Raw genomic sequence first — 17,976 nt, forward strand, 5'->3', positions numbered from 1 at the left:
TTCCCGCTACTCTGTCCTCTTGATTCTGCCTCTGCTTGCTTTCCATTGTCAGTTATCATCTGTCACCCCAATTAGTGGTCATGTCTTTTGGTTGATGCTCTCCTTTCTCCTACTATAATTCTAAAATCCCTGTTTGCCATCAGCATTAGCTCATTCTGAGATTTAGCACATCTGATACAACTTTTCCAGAATTGTACCATCCCCTTATATCCGTCTATTAATACTTTTACAGAACGGCATCATTCCTTTATATTCATCATCTGTCATTTGCCCTACATCTTCTCTACATAATCTCTATAAAATCCAAATGGTGGGGTGAGTTCCTTGTGCATCCACATTAGACTCTAGAAAACTCCAGTTTTCCTTTTTCATTGGCATTGTTTCCCTTCATGTCTTCAGATTTCACTCCTGAGAATTTTCCATTCTTCCTGGGTTGACTATCTATGTCAATCTTCAGTCCATGAAATCCTACCTAGCTTCCTCTGAATCCTTTACAATTTGCTTTCACAAAATCTAAAATACTTGCCAAACTGTCTCGAGTTTTTTTCTTTTTATCTGACATAAACCTTTGGAGGTAATGGTTGCTTTCTTCCAGGGTTTTTTCATTTCTGGCCAAGCAGTGAATTTTTTCCTGTAAGTAAGAATCAGTTCTAGAATAGATTTTTTCTAAAAAAAATTTAATCTAATAATCGACAAACTTAAATATTGAAATGTATGAAAAAACAAAGAAGATTGCATACAAAACTCTGAACTGTTAGAGATTCTTTTGAAAAAAAGTTTAATAACAAAATTCCTGTTAGCATATTCTCCTAAACTTTTTTGTTTTCTTCTTATATTTAAAAGTTTTTTTACTTTCTTAAGAATAAATTTTTCTTTTTATATTTTTCCTGTCTTTTAGATAGAATTTGAAGACAAATGAAACAAAACTGATGAATGATGAGGGCATTTGCTTTCCTGAATGTTTTGAGGTGCATTTTTTGAGTAAGGCTTTTCTAGTGAAAGGCTTTTCTAGTGAAATATCCATACAGATATATAATGGTTTTTTGTCATTGGACTGACCTTGTCACTCTCTTGTTTGCAGACCTTCAGTGGCTTTCTGTCTTCTATGGAACAAAATTAAAACTCTTTAGCCTAGAATTTAAGGCCTTTCAGCATTTTCTTTTCAGCCATGTCTCTTGTGACTCTACTTCACCAATTCTGTCTTTCAGTTAAAATGGACTGCTAGGGTGGCTAGGTGGCGCAGTGAGTAAAGCACTGGCCCTGGAGACAGGAGGACTCGAGTTCGGTTCCAGCCTTAGACACTTAACACCCCCACAAAAAAACTAGCCGTGTAACCTTGGGCAAATTACTTAATCCCAACTGCCCTCCAAAAGGAAAAAAAAATAAAATGATAAAAGATTACATTTATATAAAGCATTTTACTATAAATAGATTATTTTTAATGTAATTTTATTGAGATTAGGTTGGTGGGATGAGTAGTACAGTCCTGGAATCATAGCTGTCTGGGTCAGGTTCTGCCTCTGACTCATACTGGAAATGTGACCCTGGGCAAATCCTCGCTTAATCTCTCAGCGTCCCAGGTAACTGTCTAAAACTCGAGGTTGTACAGCAGGTACTGAGCTACATTGGTAAAAAGAATTTCCTCACTGGCAGCTCCTTGTACCAATGACATCACAGGTCCAGATTGAAAAAACAAAAACAAGTCAAAAATACAACCCTCATTATACAGATAACAAGACTGGGTTTCAGCAGAGTTAAATGAGTTGTGCTTGGTCACATAGCTGGCATTTTTATAGAGCTGGGACTCTGACTCAGAATCTAGGACCATAGACCTAAACCAAAACTAAGCTTTAAGTAATTTTCCTAAAGGTCCCCATTGGTGGTAAAGTGCTTGTATAAATGTAATGCAAAAATTACTCTGTCCCTTGATAACTTATAACCATTGTAACCACTGCTGGATCCTTCATCCCCTTCCTTGTTACTAAAGGACATCTCTCAGTTTTGTACCCACATAGGTACATCCTGGGATCAGTCCAGAGGTTGCTTGACCTGGTAAGAGGAGTGAGGCTCTTTCTTCCTCTTTGTTTTTTTATACCCCACCCCACCCCCACCCCCACCTCTGGGGCCTTTGGGAAAATTAAGTTCTAGCTTATGTCTAATGTCTCCCCCAAAAGGGGACATAGAAAGATAATAGTGTACAATAGGAATCTGGTATAAGTCAGCTATTTGTTTCTTCTATGCAAGAGAAATGCTAAACACAAAGGCTCTCTAATAGGCACCCAATTAACAGAGACTTAAAACAGAAACCGTCTGTGGGACTGCTAAGTAGGCATTTTATATTTCAGTACCCAGGACAAACAAGAACCACCAGCCAGTGCCATGCTGTCCAGATAACATGCTCCAGGCCCATGTCTGCTGCCAAGTCAGGCTATCAGTGGCTTTTTTTTCTGATGTAGAAGCTCATCTTGCCACCAGGCAGCTTCAGTGAGGAGCTCAGGACCTCTGATCTCTCATACTCATACGATTGCTTCTCACAGTGGACACATCTGTTTCAGCCCTCATGTCTGGACAGCACTAGTCAAGAAAGAAAGAAAGCAGAGGGAGTTATGCAGGGGCGCTAAGATCAGGCTCAGACTTGCCCTAGCCTACACATCGTATTAGCTGTCATGTGCTCACAGTTTGTCATTTTTCCCATCTATGAGGGGAAAGGCCTGATTCCTTCCATCTTGAATAATTTTGATACAATTCTCAGAGAAGAACATGTATCTGTGTCCCACAAGAAAAAATTCCCTGAGAATAGGAATTTTTTGTTTGAGAGATATCTATCACCTGGCATTTGCCTTGTACAAAATAGGTGATTAATGTATATTAGTTGAATTGAATCAATTAGTGAGCATTTATTAAGCATCTACTGTGTTTTAGGCAAAATGTGGAATACTAGAAACATAGGTAAAATAAGTCCATGTGTTCAAAGAGCATTCTGATAGGTTTTAGCATTCACGTAAAATAGATTTATAGAAGAAACATACAAAGCAGGCACAGAATAACCTTGGAGGGAGGGCACAAGCAACTGGGTGGGTGGGCTGTGAGGAGAACCAGGAAAGGCTTTCTTTTTTTTTTTTTTTAAAGCAGTTGGGGTTAAGTAACTTGCTCAAGGTTACACTGCCAGTTATTTCTGGGTGTGGTGCTGAGTATCTGGGCCCGGATTTGATCCCCAGGTCATCCTGACACTGGAGCTGGTGATCTTACACGCTGAGCCACCTTGCCGCCCCTAAGCAATTGGGGTTAAATAACTTGCTCAAGGTTACACGGTCAGGTGTTTCTGGGTGGGTAATAAGTGTCTAAGCCTGGATTCGATCCCCAGGTCATCCTGACACTGGAGCCAGTGCTCTTACTTGCTGTGCTACCTGGCCGCCCCCAGGAAAGGCTTTCTTGAGCTGGAATTCTGAGGTGTTGGAGAGGAGATGGTGTGGAGACTAGCTAGGGCAAAGGCGTGGAGCGGGCCGAGGCACTTTGTGTATGCAGTAGCAAGCACCCTAGGAATCCAGTGAGTGGGGTGCAGTAATGTGTGAGGACATGGGAAAAGATAGAAAGGGGCCTGTGATGAAAAGTGTTAAACGCCAAACAGGAGTTTATATTTGATCCTAGATGTAATCGAGCTGGTAGAGTTTACTGAGTAGTAGGGGTAGCAGTTAGGCCATAGCATGGAAACAGAGCTCAGAATACAATTCAGAATTATTGCATTGTGGTTAATTGAGATTTTAGTGATTTAAAACATTTATGACGAACCTGAAAATATTTAGTTTTTAGAATTTCATCTTCAGGGTTTTCAAATAGGAATTTTGTGAATGAGTTGTAAAATGAAAATTGCCCATATTTATGATGTGTTTGTGTGTCTTAAGGATATGAAGGGAAGTAGCAGCTGCTGTAAATATATTTGGGGTGACATTTAGTTAATAAGTATACCATTTAGTCTAATAACCTACATACATAAGTAGGAGGAGCAGCATGGTGGTATGGGTGGAGATCTGGCCTCAGTTCATCAGGAGCTCCAGGGCAGCACCTGACCCCTGCTGGCTCTGTGACTGCTGTGACCCTGGGCAGTCACTGCTTCTTCCTCCGTGTTGTCTGTCATTCTCTAAGACTGAGTCAAAGAGCAAGTGCCCACATGCCTTAGTATAGGGAATTTTTTCATTGGCACATTCCTATACTACTGAAATCAACAGGTTCAGACCCCACTTGGTTCCTTCCCCCCACCCAAACACACACAGACACACACAATCAAACCCAACCCCTCTGCAGGACTATATATTATGGTTATTTGAGTTTATTTTACACTTGACCTAGCGAGTTAGTTGTTTTCAAAATTAAGCCCAGACTCCCCATAGCAACGCAATAATGTTATAACATTTCTCCATATGGTTTTTAAAAAAAAATCCTGAAACCTTATCCAACTAAATCTAAAGTGATTTTTTTTTTTTTAATGCTAGAGGTGTTTACTTTTGTCATAAATCTTGATGGAGCTTTTTAAGAATGACTCCTATAGACATAATATTTCCCAAGACAAATCAGAGTTGAATAACAAAAATCAGAATTTGGTGGTATTTTGTCAAGACTAGAACACAAATATAAGAAATTGCTTATTAATATTCTTTTGAAGTATTGTAGCCTTAGAAAATATCATTTAACTTCCCTGATTTGCTAGCAGTGGTTATTTTCGCTATGCTATTAGAAATGAGAATTTTTAAAAATCTGTTAATGTCTTTCTTATCAGCCATATTAACAAGTAATTTATAATATGATCTAATTCACTTCATCATCATGCTTGTGCCCAATTTTCTGGATTCAGTTTGCTTTTATTGCTGTTATAATTTGGGTATAGTAAGCTGTCAGAGAAGACATTAGAGGAATAAGGCTAAAGTTGAATTCAGGCTTAAAAGTATCTTTACTACCGTGTTTCCCCGATAATAAGACCTATCCCGAAAATAAGCCCTCCCCTTACTGTGTAAGATTCCTCTAAAATAAGCCCTCCCCCGAAAATAAGCCCTCTGGTGTTTTTTCTTTCCAAAAAAATTTAATAAGACAGTGTCTTATCGGGGAAACACGGTAGTTATGTTTTACTTTGTGGTTACGTGTTGCTTCTTCATACTGCCTTGCTTGCCTTAGCTTGTTTTTGTGAGCTGGGAGGGCAATGGGATGTTCTAGAATATTACAAAAGAACTCTTCTTTATTTCATTATAATACTGGCTAGGGACAGTGGGAAAAAATATGTAGCATGATAAGATGCATTTATACCTTTCATGTGGATCTGATTATGTTTGAAAGAAATAAGTGGTTTTATGAGTATGATGACATTCATGGAGACCTAAAATTTTACATTAATTTTTGAGGACAAGGTAAAACCTTTCTTCCCATCCATTCCCCCCACCTTGCATCCGTATGCATCCCACCTTATCACCTGGAATGTAATGTAATGAAAGTTTGCCATATTTAAGGAAACCTTGGCAACTGCCTCTAACTGTTATAGATGAATACCCATTCATTAATTTGGTTTGGGGACTATTTTCCCTTGTGTGTATAATTCCAACTTTTCTTTTCTACAGCCACAGAACCTTGGCCTGAAGATGCTACACTTTATCAGCAGCTGAAAGGTGGGTGCTTTATTTCTGCAATTTGTAATGACTTCATGTTAAAATATATTTAAGAAAAACCTCATTCAGTACAATTAACAGCAAAGAGAAACAGAACATTAAGAGAGGAACTCCCTTCTATTTGTCTTAAGAGTAAGTTTTAGTTCAACTTGCATTTGCCAATATAAACCAAGTATTCATGGCCTATAAGGTCCTTGGTTTATTATTGACTCATTATATTGGCTGCTGTAGGCAGTGTAAAATGATGTGGTTGCAGGCACCGTTGGCAGATTTACTGCACCAATAGCTGAGGCAGCAGATTTTTGAAGTCTTGTGGTAAAGTGGGCTCTCAGTAAAAAGGAACTGTTAAAATGTATAGGCTAGGATGGTTCAGGCTCCCTTTAGCAGCTCTTCATATATCATCAGATCACATTATGGACCCCATTTGGGGCTCAGCAGCCTGCTACAGTTGTCAGAAGACTGCAAAGTAATGAAGACTAATAGGCAGCGGCCCTAGTCTTCTAAGCATGGAATTTTTATTGCAGCGAACTTGTCATCTTTCTTTTGTGTGACAGACCTAGACACACTGTGCAATATTAACTGCAAGCTGGTTTTATAGGATTCTGAATGCTTTTACTTTTAACTACAGGAGTTGTGAGCAGATACTATTTTACTTAATTTTGATTGAGTACAAAGGAATTATCCTAGAAAATTTAAAATAAATATTTTTGAAGGAAGGATTTTTAATTATGTATATATTATATATATATATATAGATCTGATAAGATGAGATAAATGATAAAGCAATTCTGGAGGAAAGATCTTGTTACATTTTGCATTCATACATAGGTAATATAGCTGAAAACCATCATCACATAATAGCACTGCTGTAATTACACAATGACATTGGTGTGTAATTTTTTTCTTACAAAAGAGGGCTAAAATTAATTTTTATAAAAAATGACTGTGTATTTTACCAGTTTAGAAGCCACATTTTTGAATGAATATCCTTTCATTTTCTTCCTACAGGGGAACAAATTTTGCTTTCTGATAATGCTTCTTCTCTTGCCGTTCAGGTAAATAAATATTTGTTTTTAATGGAGGTGTTACATTTCTCTTGAAGATTTACCTCATTTTAAGGTGGAATGAATTTTTTTCTTTTCAAGTATTCTAGCACTACATATTTTAAAATTTCTAATATTATTTGTTGTAGTTATATAATACTGCCATATTGGTGCAATTCTATTAAGTAGAATTTTATTATTTTTATTTAGCAAATGTTTGTCCACTTAAAAGTTTGACCTCCATGACCTTTTTTAGCACATATTTAATATCATCCTATTTTTAAAGCAGTTTTTTCTGTCTAGATTGGTAGGTGACAGTAGTGAAGGGAGCGTACACAATGAATTCATGTTTTCTTATAGTAATATTTATAAAGATTAAAATATATGAATAGTAGTTTAGACATCTTTAGTATTAGACATCTTCCTCTTCATTTTGTATTTAATCCAGCTTGAAATATCTTGAAGAAACTTTATTCATTTGTAATTGTTCCTTATGTGCACATTAATTACAGTTGATGGATATCAGAATTATATTGGAAAAGATCCCTGACTGTAGTCCTCAGACTGTACTTTTGAGAAAGATATGATTCTGAAATTATGTACTTTTACAAAAAACTTTTTAGAGAGAAATGAATTTCATAATATAAGTCAGTGTAAATTACAGTATTTTATTTTTAGGTTTGCTCCCATTTAGTTGGATTAAGTAATTTAAAATGATCAAGGAAAACTATTTTCAAAAAGTAAAGATGACTATCAAGTTAACATGAAAATATGAGAAAGTTAAGATGGAAGAAAATATTCTTTAGAAAATGAAAAGTAAACAGGGATTGGACATATATATATGAGTATGAAAGTTATGTAATAATTCTTTAATTTAAAAAATTACATTAAAAAAAGAATTCAGTATACCTTTAAATAAGTTTTTATTGTTTTATGTGATATGTTAATGTATTTCTCTCATGTGTGTAATTTTTTTGAATCAGTGAAATTTCTCAATGGGCTGTTAAAATCAGTACTTCATATTCCATCATCTAAACTAACAATATTTCAGTTACAATATAGAGAATGAGACTTTTATAACTTTGTTCCGATCACACTTTTAGCTACATTGACTTATACCTGACACCAGAAAGTTGTTGATTAGTATAACATTATATTTTCTACTTTTCATATGAATGAGTATTTTAGCTAAGAATAACATCTTGGAAAATACTGCAGTACATTTTATCACAAAGTTATTTTATGTTGAAAGAAATGAATAAGTCTGTTTATTTAGAAAAGTCCCAAGATGGCAGTGTCCACCCATATTGTTTTATGTTTTAAATAATCCTTTGAAATAGAGAAAAATAAGCATTTTTGCTGAATGGTTGATCACTTGATCTTAGTGTTGGCTATATCCAGCCATTCATATCTTTCTGTGTCTCATTCATTTGAGCACTGGGCCTTTAAAAAAAAATCAGTTCAGTTTGATTTAAAACCAAACAAGAAAAAAGGTTACTTTTTAAATGTAGAATTTTACTTAACCATTTTAATTTTGTTATCCTACACGTGTCACTTAGATGATAAATTAACTAGAATATATTAAAAATTCTTGTTTTTCTTCAATATTCTTTGGCTTGACAGCTGATAGTAGCCATGACTATAAATGTGACTTTTGCAGATATCTGATTTAAACTTTATGGAGTAATTTTCTTCTGTAGAGTAGAACAGGATTGATTCAGAAGAATGAGTAAAGCGACTCATTTGTGATGGTGCAAAACTGATCAAAACAATGACAGGTATCCATAAAATGCCTGATTTTTTTCTAGAAGATAACAAACTATCAAACATCAAATATTTTAATAGTCTGCCAGTTTAAACATCAGGAAATTTAAATCCCACTTACCACATAGACTTGATATTTATTCTACCTGTAAAATTGAAGTGGTCAGATCTTTAATGATTAAAGTAATTTTTATGATTTCAGTTTAAAGGGAACTTAGTATCTTCCCTAATATGTTCTTCCCACATAATACTTATCCTCTGCTTTCATGACACTGGTGTGACTAAGAAATAATCCTTGTATATTGACTCCAATAGCAGTGTACTTAGTACCTTAGAGTTTGTTGATTCCTTTGGTCAATGGAAGGGAATAGGAGGGGGAGAAAGGAGAGAAAAGAAAAAGGGAGAATGGGAAGGAGAGACAGAGGCCCAGACATTGGATCTGTTTATGGTATGTTGCTGCCATTTTTTTTTTCCTCTGGCTTCCAGCTCACTTTGGGAAAAAAAATTTTTGATAATGAAAATGAAGTTGACCCTATTTTCTTAGCACTGGACTTACTGCCAGAAGACCTGGGTTTTAGTCATGTCTAGCTGTGTGACTATGAGCAAGTAATTTCTTCTCTCTAAACTTCATTTTCTGTAAAATTCTTATATTAAAACTGATATTAGCTGCCTCACATGGTTGTCATGAAGAAAATATTTCAGAAACTTTAAAAAACAATTTAAATGTGTGGTGTTAGTTAAAAAAAATCACCTTTTATTAACCTAAGCCTGTTGATTTAGAAAGATGGATAAATAAAGATTTTTAAAAAGTTTCCTTCAATAAAACTAAATTCTTTAAGGTATCTACTCTTTAGACTCAGGAGGCTTTTTTTAAGTAAGTTTCACAAATTCCAGGAGCTCTTTTAGGTGAAAAATGAACATAACTGAGTTACCATGTTTCTTCCTTGTTCTCCTCATGTGTTTTGTGGAAGTATATAGTGAGATAGCCCAAAGGTAGCAGCCAGAGGGATGAGGGATTTCTGTTTATGGAAATAAATGTCTTTCCTGGTCTCCTATTTATTCATTCATATATGTTCACAAATATGAAAATTGATGCTACACTAATTTTTCTTATACCATACGAAGCCTTTGGATATTTATCCAACAGATAGTGAACATTAATATTTAACTTTCTAGAAAATACTGTTACTGTTTTGTGCTCATTTGTACCACTGAAAAGTATTTAATATAATATCCTTCATTTTCCTCATCTGTCGAATAGGCATAATACTGACTCTACCTACCTCAAAGGACTATTATGGGGCTCAGATTAAATCATAGGTAGGAAAGCTCTTTGAAAAGATGAAAAGTACTTAAAAAATGAAAGTAGTATTGTTTAGGTTTTGAATAGATAACTTTAATTGAACAGAAAAAAATTGTACGTGTGCCCTACAGGTTATGGTGAATGAAAATGTAATGGTTTTAAGATAATATTTTATGCTGTTATTAATTTTTTTAAAACTGGAAATTCATTTAAACAGATCCTGAAGAGTAGTACTCAAAAGGATTTGAACATGTTTAAAATGTATGAGTATTATTCAGAATGCCTGACCTTTAAAAAATCCAACAAAATAGTAAAGAGATTATAAAATTTTGTAATGCTTATTATTAGAATCCCGCACGAAGGGAATAACTTGTTCTTTGGTGAGTTTTTACTTTTAGAAGGGAAAAAAGCTAATGTCCTACTTAGTTTCCTTTTCCTTCATACTTTCTGAAAAAATATTCTGTCTCCTAAAAGAAAAGGGAGATGTCAACAAGAACTAATCTTTACCTTATATTAGTCAGTTGAATCGTTTAAAAAAAAGTCAGCATTTTTATAGGGCCTATTAATGCAGGGCCATGAACATGAACATGTCAGACCTGCCGATAAAGAAATAGCTGAGTCTTGCTTTTTTCCTTTCAGCAAAATGTGCCTTTTTGTTGACACGTTAATTGGTGGTGAAATGGTTGTATTCTAATGGTTCACCATTATTGGTTGCTTTTATTTTAATCACTGGTCATTTCTTAACGGATACTCAGTGGTTGGATTGACAGTTCTTAGCCAAGCCAAACAGAATCTCATAATCAGTTCTAGAACTGTCCTGATTCCTGTTGTTGCACGTGTATATGAGGGGAAAACCCAACATTTTAGGAAAGGAGTTTGTAGGAATCAACAATAACCTTTACAGAAATAATTTACAACACATATTTGTCAATCCTATAAACTCATGTCATGACATTCGGAAGAACCCAGGAAGCAACTGAAGAGTTCCTGAGGGAATGTTTTCAGATTTCCTGACATACATTGGTACTTTTTCTACTTTAAATAAGTCTTTTCATAGGAGTTGTAGGTGAATGTATACATAACAACTAAGGGTAGAAGTTGACCTGGCATAACTCATTAATATAAATTAATATATTTAATAGTAGGAGCTAGTACCATAACATCACATTAAAATATTAACAAAATTTGACATAACTTTCTGAAAGTAAAAAGGAACCATTTGTCTTTAGGGTGAAATTAATTTTTCCCCCTGAGTTACCCATTACTTCCCTGACTCTTCCTTAGTCTCTTCCCACAAACTCCCTAATTACCTCTTAAAGAGAAGAAACTAAGTCAAGCACATTAAATCTTTAAATATATTCATCCTCTAGTTGGTAATATGTTGGGGAGGGAATAGGACTAGAACTAAAGAAGCTTCAGGGAAAATCCTTTCCGCTTCAGTGTTATGTGAGAGCCCCCAAATGGACGCTATTTGCTTTCACTTAAGTCAAATTCCTAAACTGAAGTAGTGTTTATTATATCATATCTGCCTAGCTGATACAGCAGAGCATTTTGTGATTTAGCTTTGGGTTGGTTTATATATAGAAAATGTGAGCTTTGTAAAAAATAGCTGAGCCTTTGTGCTTACAGTTGGTCATGTGTAGCATCTAATTCAACAGATTTCTCTTTTCCTTTTGATAGTTACCACATATGAACAAAGTTGCTTAAAATTTACATATCACATCCTAAGGTGTCACTGAAATTTAAGACTAAAGACTTTTCCCAAAGACTTCATAATACAGATAGGTGATTATTTCTGTGGTAAATAGATTCTGTTGGTCAAGAATTCTTAGACTTTTAAGTTAGTATTACCAGCTGTATACTTTTTGTTTATAAAGTAAACAGCAAGCCAAATTTTAATTTGTTGTTGTAAAAAGAACAATAAAGACACAGTAGTGAAATGAAAAAATGACAGCCCATTTTTTAAACAGAAAAAGGCTAGAATTCTTCATTATTAGATATACAGTATCAACATAATCGATCTAGCAGCATTACATTTGAGCCGAAAATACACTTAAATTCCAGGCCATACAGCTACCACATGTGAGTGAAACATCTTTCATATAGTTCTAAGATGAAATTACCCCTGAATGAATAGCATCTTCATTTATCTTCAAAACCTCCTCTGTGCTACCAGCGAATCTACTCCTTCAACATTCTACAACAAGAATTACATTATACCATTATAACAGGGTTCTTCTGCTGTGGGAAATAGATTGGCTTGGAAAATGAACCTGGCTTTGCTATAAATTACATTCACAGGTACAAAGGAATTTGTTATTTTGTTTAAAATAGCCACAAATATAATTAAGGTCTTAATTTATGTTAAACTACAAATGTGGCCATTACCATAACTGGATTAGGAACTTAATCTGTCACTTCAAGAATGATACCTAACACTTTTCATTTGTAACCTTAGACACATTATTTCAATTACAAGGTCTGCAGCTGTTTGATATAAAAAATGAATTATTTTGTAGATAGATTTGTTCATGGTTTTTAATTTTAAAGCATGTCTCTTCAATAAGGTGGAGAATAATTCTTTAGTTGTCTTCACAGATTTTCCTTTGTGTCCTGGTGAAATAGAATATGAATGAAAACACAAAACCATTTTTACTTTGTGCTTCCAGAGTGGCATTTTTTATGCTTTAAAATATTCCATAGTGAGTTATTACACAAAATATTTCAGAGCTAATTATGAAATGAATAGGATGTCTCTGTCTGAAGAAGGAAATTTTAGATCTGTTGTCTAAGGATAATTTTTATATAGTTACTGTGAGAATTGTGGGTAATTTTTATAATCTGAAGTTTAAATTCATTTGAAACTGTGATAACTCCCTAGAATTCAAAACTATAAATCATTATAACTGTCTGACATTAACATGAAATATGATGTTAGTCTTTTAAAAATCAGAATTGTTTTGCATTATATTTGCGAGTAATACTGATAGTTCCAGTGTAAAAAAAAGAATATTGTCATAACTTTTTTGGAACAAATAAGGTTGCATGGAGAATGGGAAAGAGGGAAAGAGAAAGTAGGACTACTTTATTAAATTATTCCATTTTAAGAGCTACTCCTAGTTTATCAGAACTAAATATGGAAAAAGAACTAGTGTATTTTCCCTTTTAGTGAAAATAGCATTTCTTTTAATAATTCCAGAATTTGGTATTTAGCTGTAAGTTTTAACTTAATGACACTTATCCAATTTTGCACAGTAATGACTAGACTAGTCTTGGTTAAATACTTTTCACACTTAGTAACCCCTGAGTAACAAGATTTCACGTGTTTTTTGTATATCTGTGTTGGGAGATCAAGTTAAAAAAATAATAGTACTGTGTGATTTTCATTCTTTTGTCTTTACATTCACACACTTTGGAACTCTTATGTTCCATTTTAGAAACTATAACAGTTTTATCTATGACTTTTGTGTGAAGCCTATATTAGTCCCCTTATTCATTGATCACTCTTGTTGGTGTGCCCTTGACTTGAATCATACCTGCAAGTTGAATTGTACTAACAACTAATAAAAATTGAACCTTGCCTTTCAGATGTAATTTCCAGGTGCAAGTTGTGTAAGGGAATCATGCTCTCTGATATGGTGTCTCTTTGTGGCCCCTACTAACATTTTCTGTCTGTAGATTTTCTCTTTTAAAGATTTCTCCTCCCTTTTGAATTGCCTTTTCTGCTTATTTCTCCTCAGCAGTTGTTTTCCTTTCTCCAAGTTTAATCGTTATTGCTTTTAAATAATGCATATTATTCCAATTACATATTTTTTGACCTCTGTGGTGCTTTGGTCTCTCCGAATTGTGGCAGGTTCTCTTGTTTTTAGCAAAACATCCATAAATCAATTAACTATTCATCTTTATGGTGGCCTACCTTCTATTCTACACACCTAGGTACATTTGCTTTTATCTTTAGTTTTTATTTACAATTAATTAGTTTCTTTGTGTTCGTCTGTGGGCTAAAAAAACTTTTTTAGAGTAAAATTCAAAGCCCCAATTGTTTTTATTATTCTTTAAAAACAACAAATTATTTTTCTAGCTTGGTTTATGGAAAATAAATTTATTCACTTTTTACTTGTCTATTATTTTTCAGATTTTTTTAACTTTTAGTACAGTATGTTTTATTAGATATCAAAAATGTATTTAGAATAACTTATAAGAGAAGAAACTTAAGAGCATATACTAATTCTTTATTAATCTATTTCTTTCAAGGAGATATCAAGGTAGCAAAATAAATGTAATTAGGTTTCTTTATGGGTTCTCAGCTTAAATTGTGTTTCTTTCTGGACTGGTAAAGAAGTGACTTCTTTTAAGGCTAGTTACAGAGCCTTGGAATTCTCAGCCTATGCACATAGGTAACAAGTGTGGAAGCCTGATTCTTACTGCTATAATTAGCCACGCGAGGACACTGAACTTTGTGGTTGGGGGGTTAAAGTTATTCATGATGGTGCATATACAGTGTGAAAAAGTGGTATGAGATATGCTAATAATACCAGCTTAATCTCTATAAGGCATTACAGTTTGTAAAATGCTTTACATATATCTCTTCTGAGCCCCACAACAATTCTGTTAGGTTGTCTCTATATAGGCAGTACTATCCCCCACCTTCTGGATGAAGAAATTGAAACTCCGAGTAGTTAACTTGCCCCTGGTTACCCAGGTTGTAAGTGTCAAGGTTACATTTGAACTCAGCTTCTTATTCCACTAATCATTCTACATGACAAAGCTATGAATGTAGGATGTCTGTAATATTGTCTAGGCAGTGTGCTTCAGTTAAATCTAGCAAAAGAAAACTTAAACACTTAACAGTAGCTTCTTTCTGTTGGCAGCTAGGTAACCTAAGCCTCTTCCTTTCAGCCAGGGTTCTGCCCTTCTACCATTTGGAGAATTTTTATTTTATTTATTATTACTTTTGAGCCTTGATGAAGCCACAATACATGTTTGATATTTGAATTATTCCTCATAGGTAAAATTTTTATTGCTGTTGTGGACCTTATTCCCTCACTCCTGTCAGAAACCTGCTTGCTTATTGATTCTTTTTTTGTTAAAGACGTGGCTAGGCATTTGTTCTTATTTCACTAGTTTTCTCTAAAATTTTATTTCTTGAATGCTATCAACTTACTTGTTTTCCCTGGAAACTAGCTCTTGCTTGCTAGAGCTGCTCAATATTTGTGATCATTTTTAGTCCCATTTTGCTTTTAATGTTGCTGCAATTCATGTTCTCCCCCACCAATGCCCTCTCCCACCTACCTCCCCCCTTTCTCTTCTCCCTCATATGTATTTACTAAATTTGAACACATATTTCATTCATGTTGCAAATCTATGAATAGCTTTGATGCCACAGAACCATGACCAATATTTTAGAGAACAGAAAGGTCCACCAGCTAGCCATGGCTACCTTTTTTTTTCACTAATGCCTTTTCTTTAAGTATACTCTTATTATGGTGTAGGGTCTTTTTATTGATTGTAGCTGGGATGCCATGAGAAAAAAATTGCATTAATTTTTAGGTTCTCCCTAAACTCCTTAAAAGGCTGTTGACTCAGGAAGTCCAAAGAAAATGCTTTACATATTCTTTGAAGGCTTTTTTGTTCTGAAGTCTTCATACCCCTTCATAGATATACCTATGCCTTAAAATATCTGTTGTAATCTTCAATTTCCTAGTATCTGGCATCTCAGTTACTCAGGAGAGCCTAGCCAGTTGGGTAACAGCTACAATAAAGCATACCACAATGCTCCCTTTCCTTGATTAGTCCTTTTCAAAAGTAAGTAATATTATAGTAATATCCAGAGAGAGAGAGATTTTCACTTCCGAAACAATTGAAGGCAAGGTGAAGTTTTTGTTTTGTTTTTAAAATGAAATTTTGGTGGGGAGAGGAAAAGAAAATGTATGAAATGTTTATTTTGAATACCCATAACAGATTTAAAACCACATGTTACTCAGATGTAAGAGTTTGCACCAAATGGCCTCTGAGGACCTAATTCTAGATTTATGATCCTGTGAAAAATACCATGTACAACTTAATTTGCCTATAAAATTACCCCGATTTATATCCTAAAATGGCAAACATAGTTTGTACATACTATTGAGCTTTAAATGATGTGGCATCCCTTAGTTTTGTTAGTTTATGAGAAATTTAAATAGCAGAAAGCATCTTCTCATTGGCTAATTTCGTTCTTGTTGCTGCAGATCTCTTGGATCTAAGATTAAAAGGTAGAAATGTGAGTGAAAAACTAGTGTATTTAATTAGACATACTTGAGACTTGATATTGGAAAGCTAATATCAACTGTTATACAATATGGTACAATTTTAGATGTTTTTTTTTTCAGGAGTCTAGGATTCCCTGAGTAAATCTTGTAGTAAAGTGTCCAGGCTTTTGTATGACTGATTCTCAGCTGTTTCAGAATCTTTAATCTTTGGTGGCATATGAGAAATTGGTAGATGTTTGGAAATAGTTTCCCTAAATTATGAAATAAACCAGTGTCAAAGAGTCTTAAGATACTGGTCTCAATCCTTCCAAACCTTTTAGTCCCATCCTCTTTCTTTTCTTCTTAGAGCTTGCCGCATTGATCACTCCTTCTCTTATCTTAAATTTTCCCTCTCTAATGACTCCTTGCTTCCTATAAGCATGCCCAGGTCTTTTCCCTCCTTAAAAAACCTTCACTTGACTATCTCATCACCTTAGGCTTCTCTGTCTCTCGTCCCTCCTGGTTTCTTAATCTATCTCACTTCTTGTGTATAGGTGTCAGTAAGGATATTGACTGGACTCTGCCAACTTTTTCCCTTTAAAGTGACCTCCTTAGCTCCTATGGACTAAATTTTCCTCTCGCTTTAAATTCAACAATCATTTATTGAGTGCTACCATGTGCCTGGCACAGTGCTAGGTCCTGGGGATACAGATGCAAAAATGAAACAATTCCTGATTATCAGTGGCTTATATTCTCTTGTGAAGAAACAACTTCTATGTAGACACATATAAAAATACTTAGAAATTAAGTACATAGTAGTTTCTGAATGGTGGGAGATACTGGGAGGGATCAAGGAAAAGTTTCCTGTAGGAGGTAGAATCAGAGCTGTGCTTTGAAGGATGCCAAGTATTCACCAAGTCAGAGATGATGTGGGAGAACATTCCTGGCATGGAGGAGCCTGTGCAAAAAGGGTGCATTGGCGTATCGGATCTGCTGTAGCGGACTGGTGATGGGTCAGTTGACTGAAATGTAACATGGACAAGTGAGTAATTTGAAATCGGCCTAGAAAGCTAGATTGGAGCAAGACTGTAAACGATAGAGGAGTTTTGTGTTTTGTTTCCAATGTTCATACCCCTAATATCTTTTCCAAACTCCAGTGTCTTATCTATAATTTCTAATTTTTAGAAATTAAAAAATACTGAACACCTATCAGTCTCTTTCTAGATATCTCCATAGGTGTCTCCAACGCAGTATATCTGAAATGGACTTCCTCATCTTTCTCCCTAGGGTCTTCCCACTGTTAATTGCTTCCGATTTGTCCTCTACGTAACTTGTTTGTGCGTATTTATTTGCTTGTTGTCTCCCTTATATTTTGAGCTCCTCGAGGGCAAGGACTGTCTTTTGCCCTTCTTTGTATCTGAGTACTTAGCTCAGTGGATACATACATCCATACATGCTTCATAAATGCTTATTGACTGATGGGTTGATCCTACCCTTCTTTTTTCGCATTAAGAACACCACCATTCTCCAGTTAACCCACTAGATGCATTCCATTTCTGCATTCTGGAACTCCTGTATCTGATAATATTCTCCTGTCCTTCCAGTTTCCTGTGCTTTGCCTCGTTTTAATCTATTCTCTGTCCTCATCAAAACTGCCCCTCCCTGCTTTCACAGGCCATCACCACCATTCTGGCTCTACTTTTCTCCCTTCATAATTTCCACCCTTTAGTTTGCTTGTCTGATTTTACACTGTTCTTGATCTTATAATCCCTTGCTCCCCTGTTGTATCTTTATAGATCCCATCATTGGCTTTCTTCTCTGTAGTTTCTTGGCAATTGCTGAACAAGCCTGCAGGAGGTCACACAGTTGGTCTGACAGGGTCTACTACAAACTTATTATCCAATTTTAACTGGATCCCCCCTGCTTTGAGCCAATCTTTTTACTCTTTCCTGCTCACTTCTCAGAACAGCTATTTTAGACCTTCT

The 17,976-nt window shown here is 35.0% G+C and overlaps 1 protein-coding gene across 2 annotated transcripts in view; it reads left to right on the forward strand.

Annotated features, from left to right (window-relative positions):
* Positions 1-17,976, forward strand: part of MTX2 (metaxin 2) — a 93,029-nt gene that overhangs the window by 34,933 nt on the left and 40,120 nt on the right. Inside the window, exons 2-3 of one of the 2 annotated variants that reach the window (XM_069068472.1) lie at positions 5,604-5,651; positions 6,660-6,706. The exons of the other annotated variant lie outside the window; for it this stretch is intronic. Coding sequence (XP_068924573.1) covers positions 5,604-5,651; positions 6,660-6,706 — 95 coding nt within the window. The remainder of the gene's footprint in view (positions 1-5,603; positions 5,652-6,659; positions 6,707-17,976) is intronic. 2 annotated transcript variants of the gene reach the window in all.

This window comes from Petaurus breviceps, unplaced genomic scaffold (assembly GCF_028583685.1).
Source record: "Petaurus breviceps papuanus isolate PSGF00001 unplaced genomic scaffold, PetGlider_PUasm1.0 90763, whole genome shotgun sequence".
Classification (NCBI taxonomy): Eukaryota; Metazoa; Chordata; class Mammalia; order Diprotodontia; family Petauridae; genus Petaurus; species Petaurus breviceps.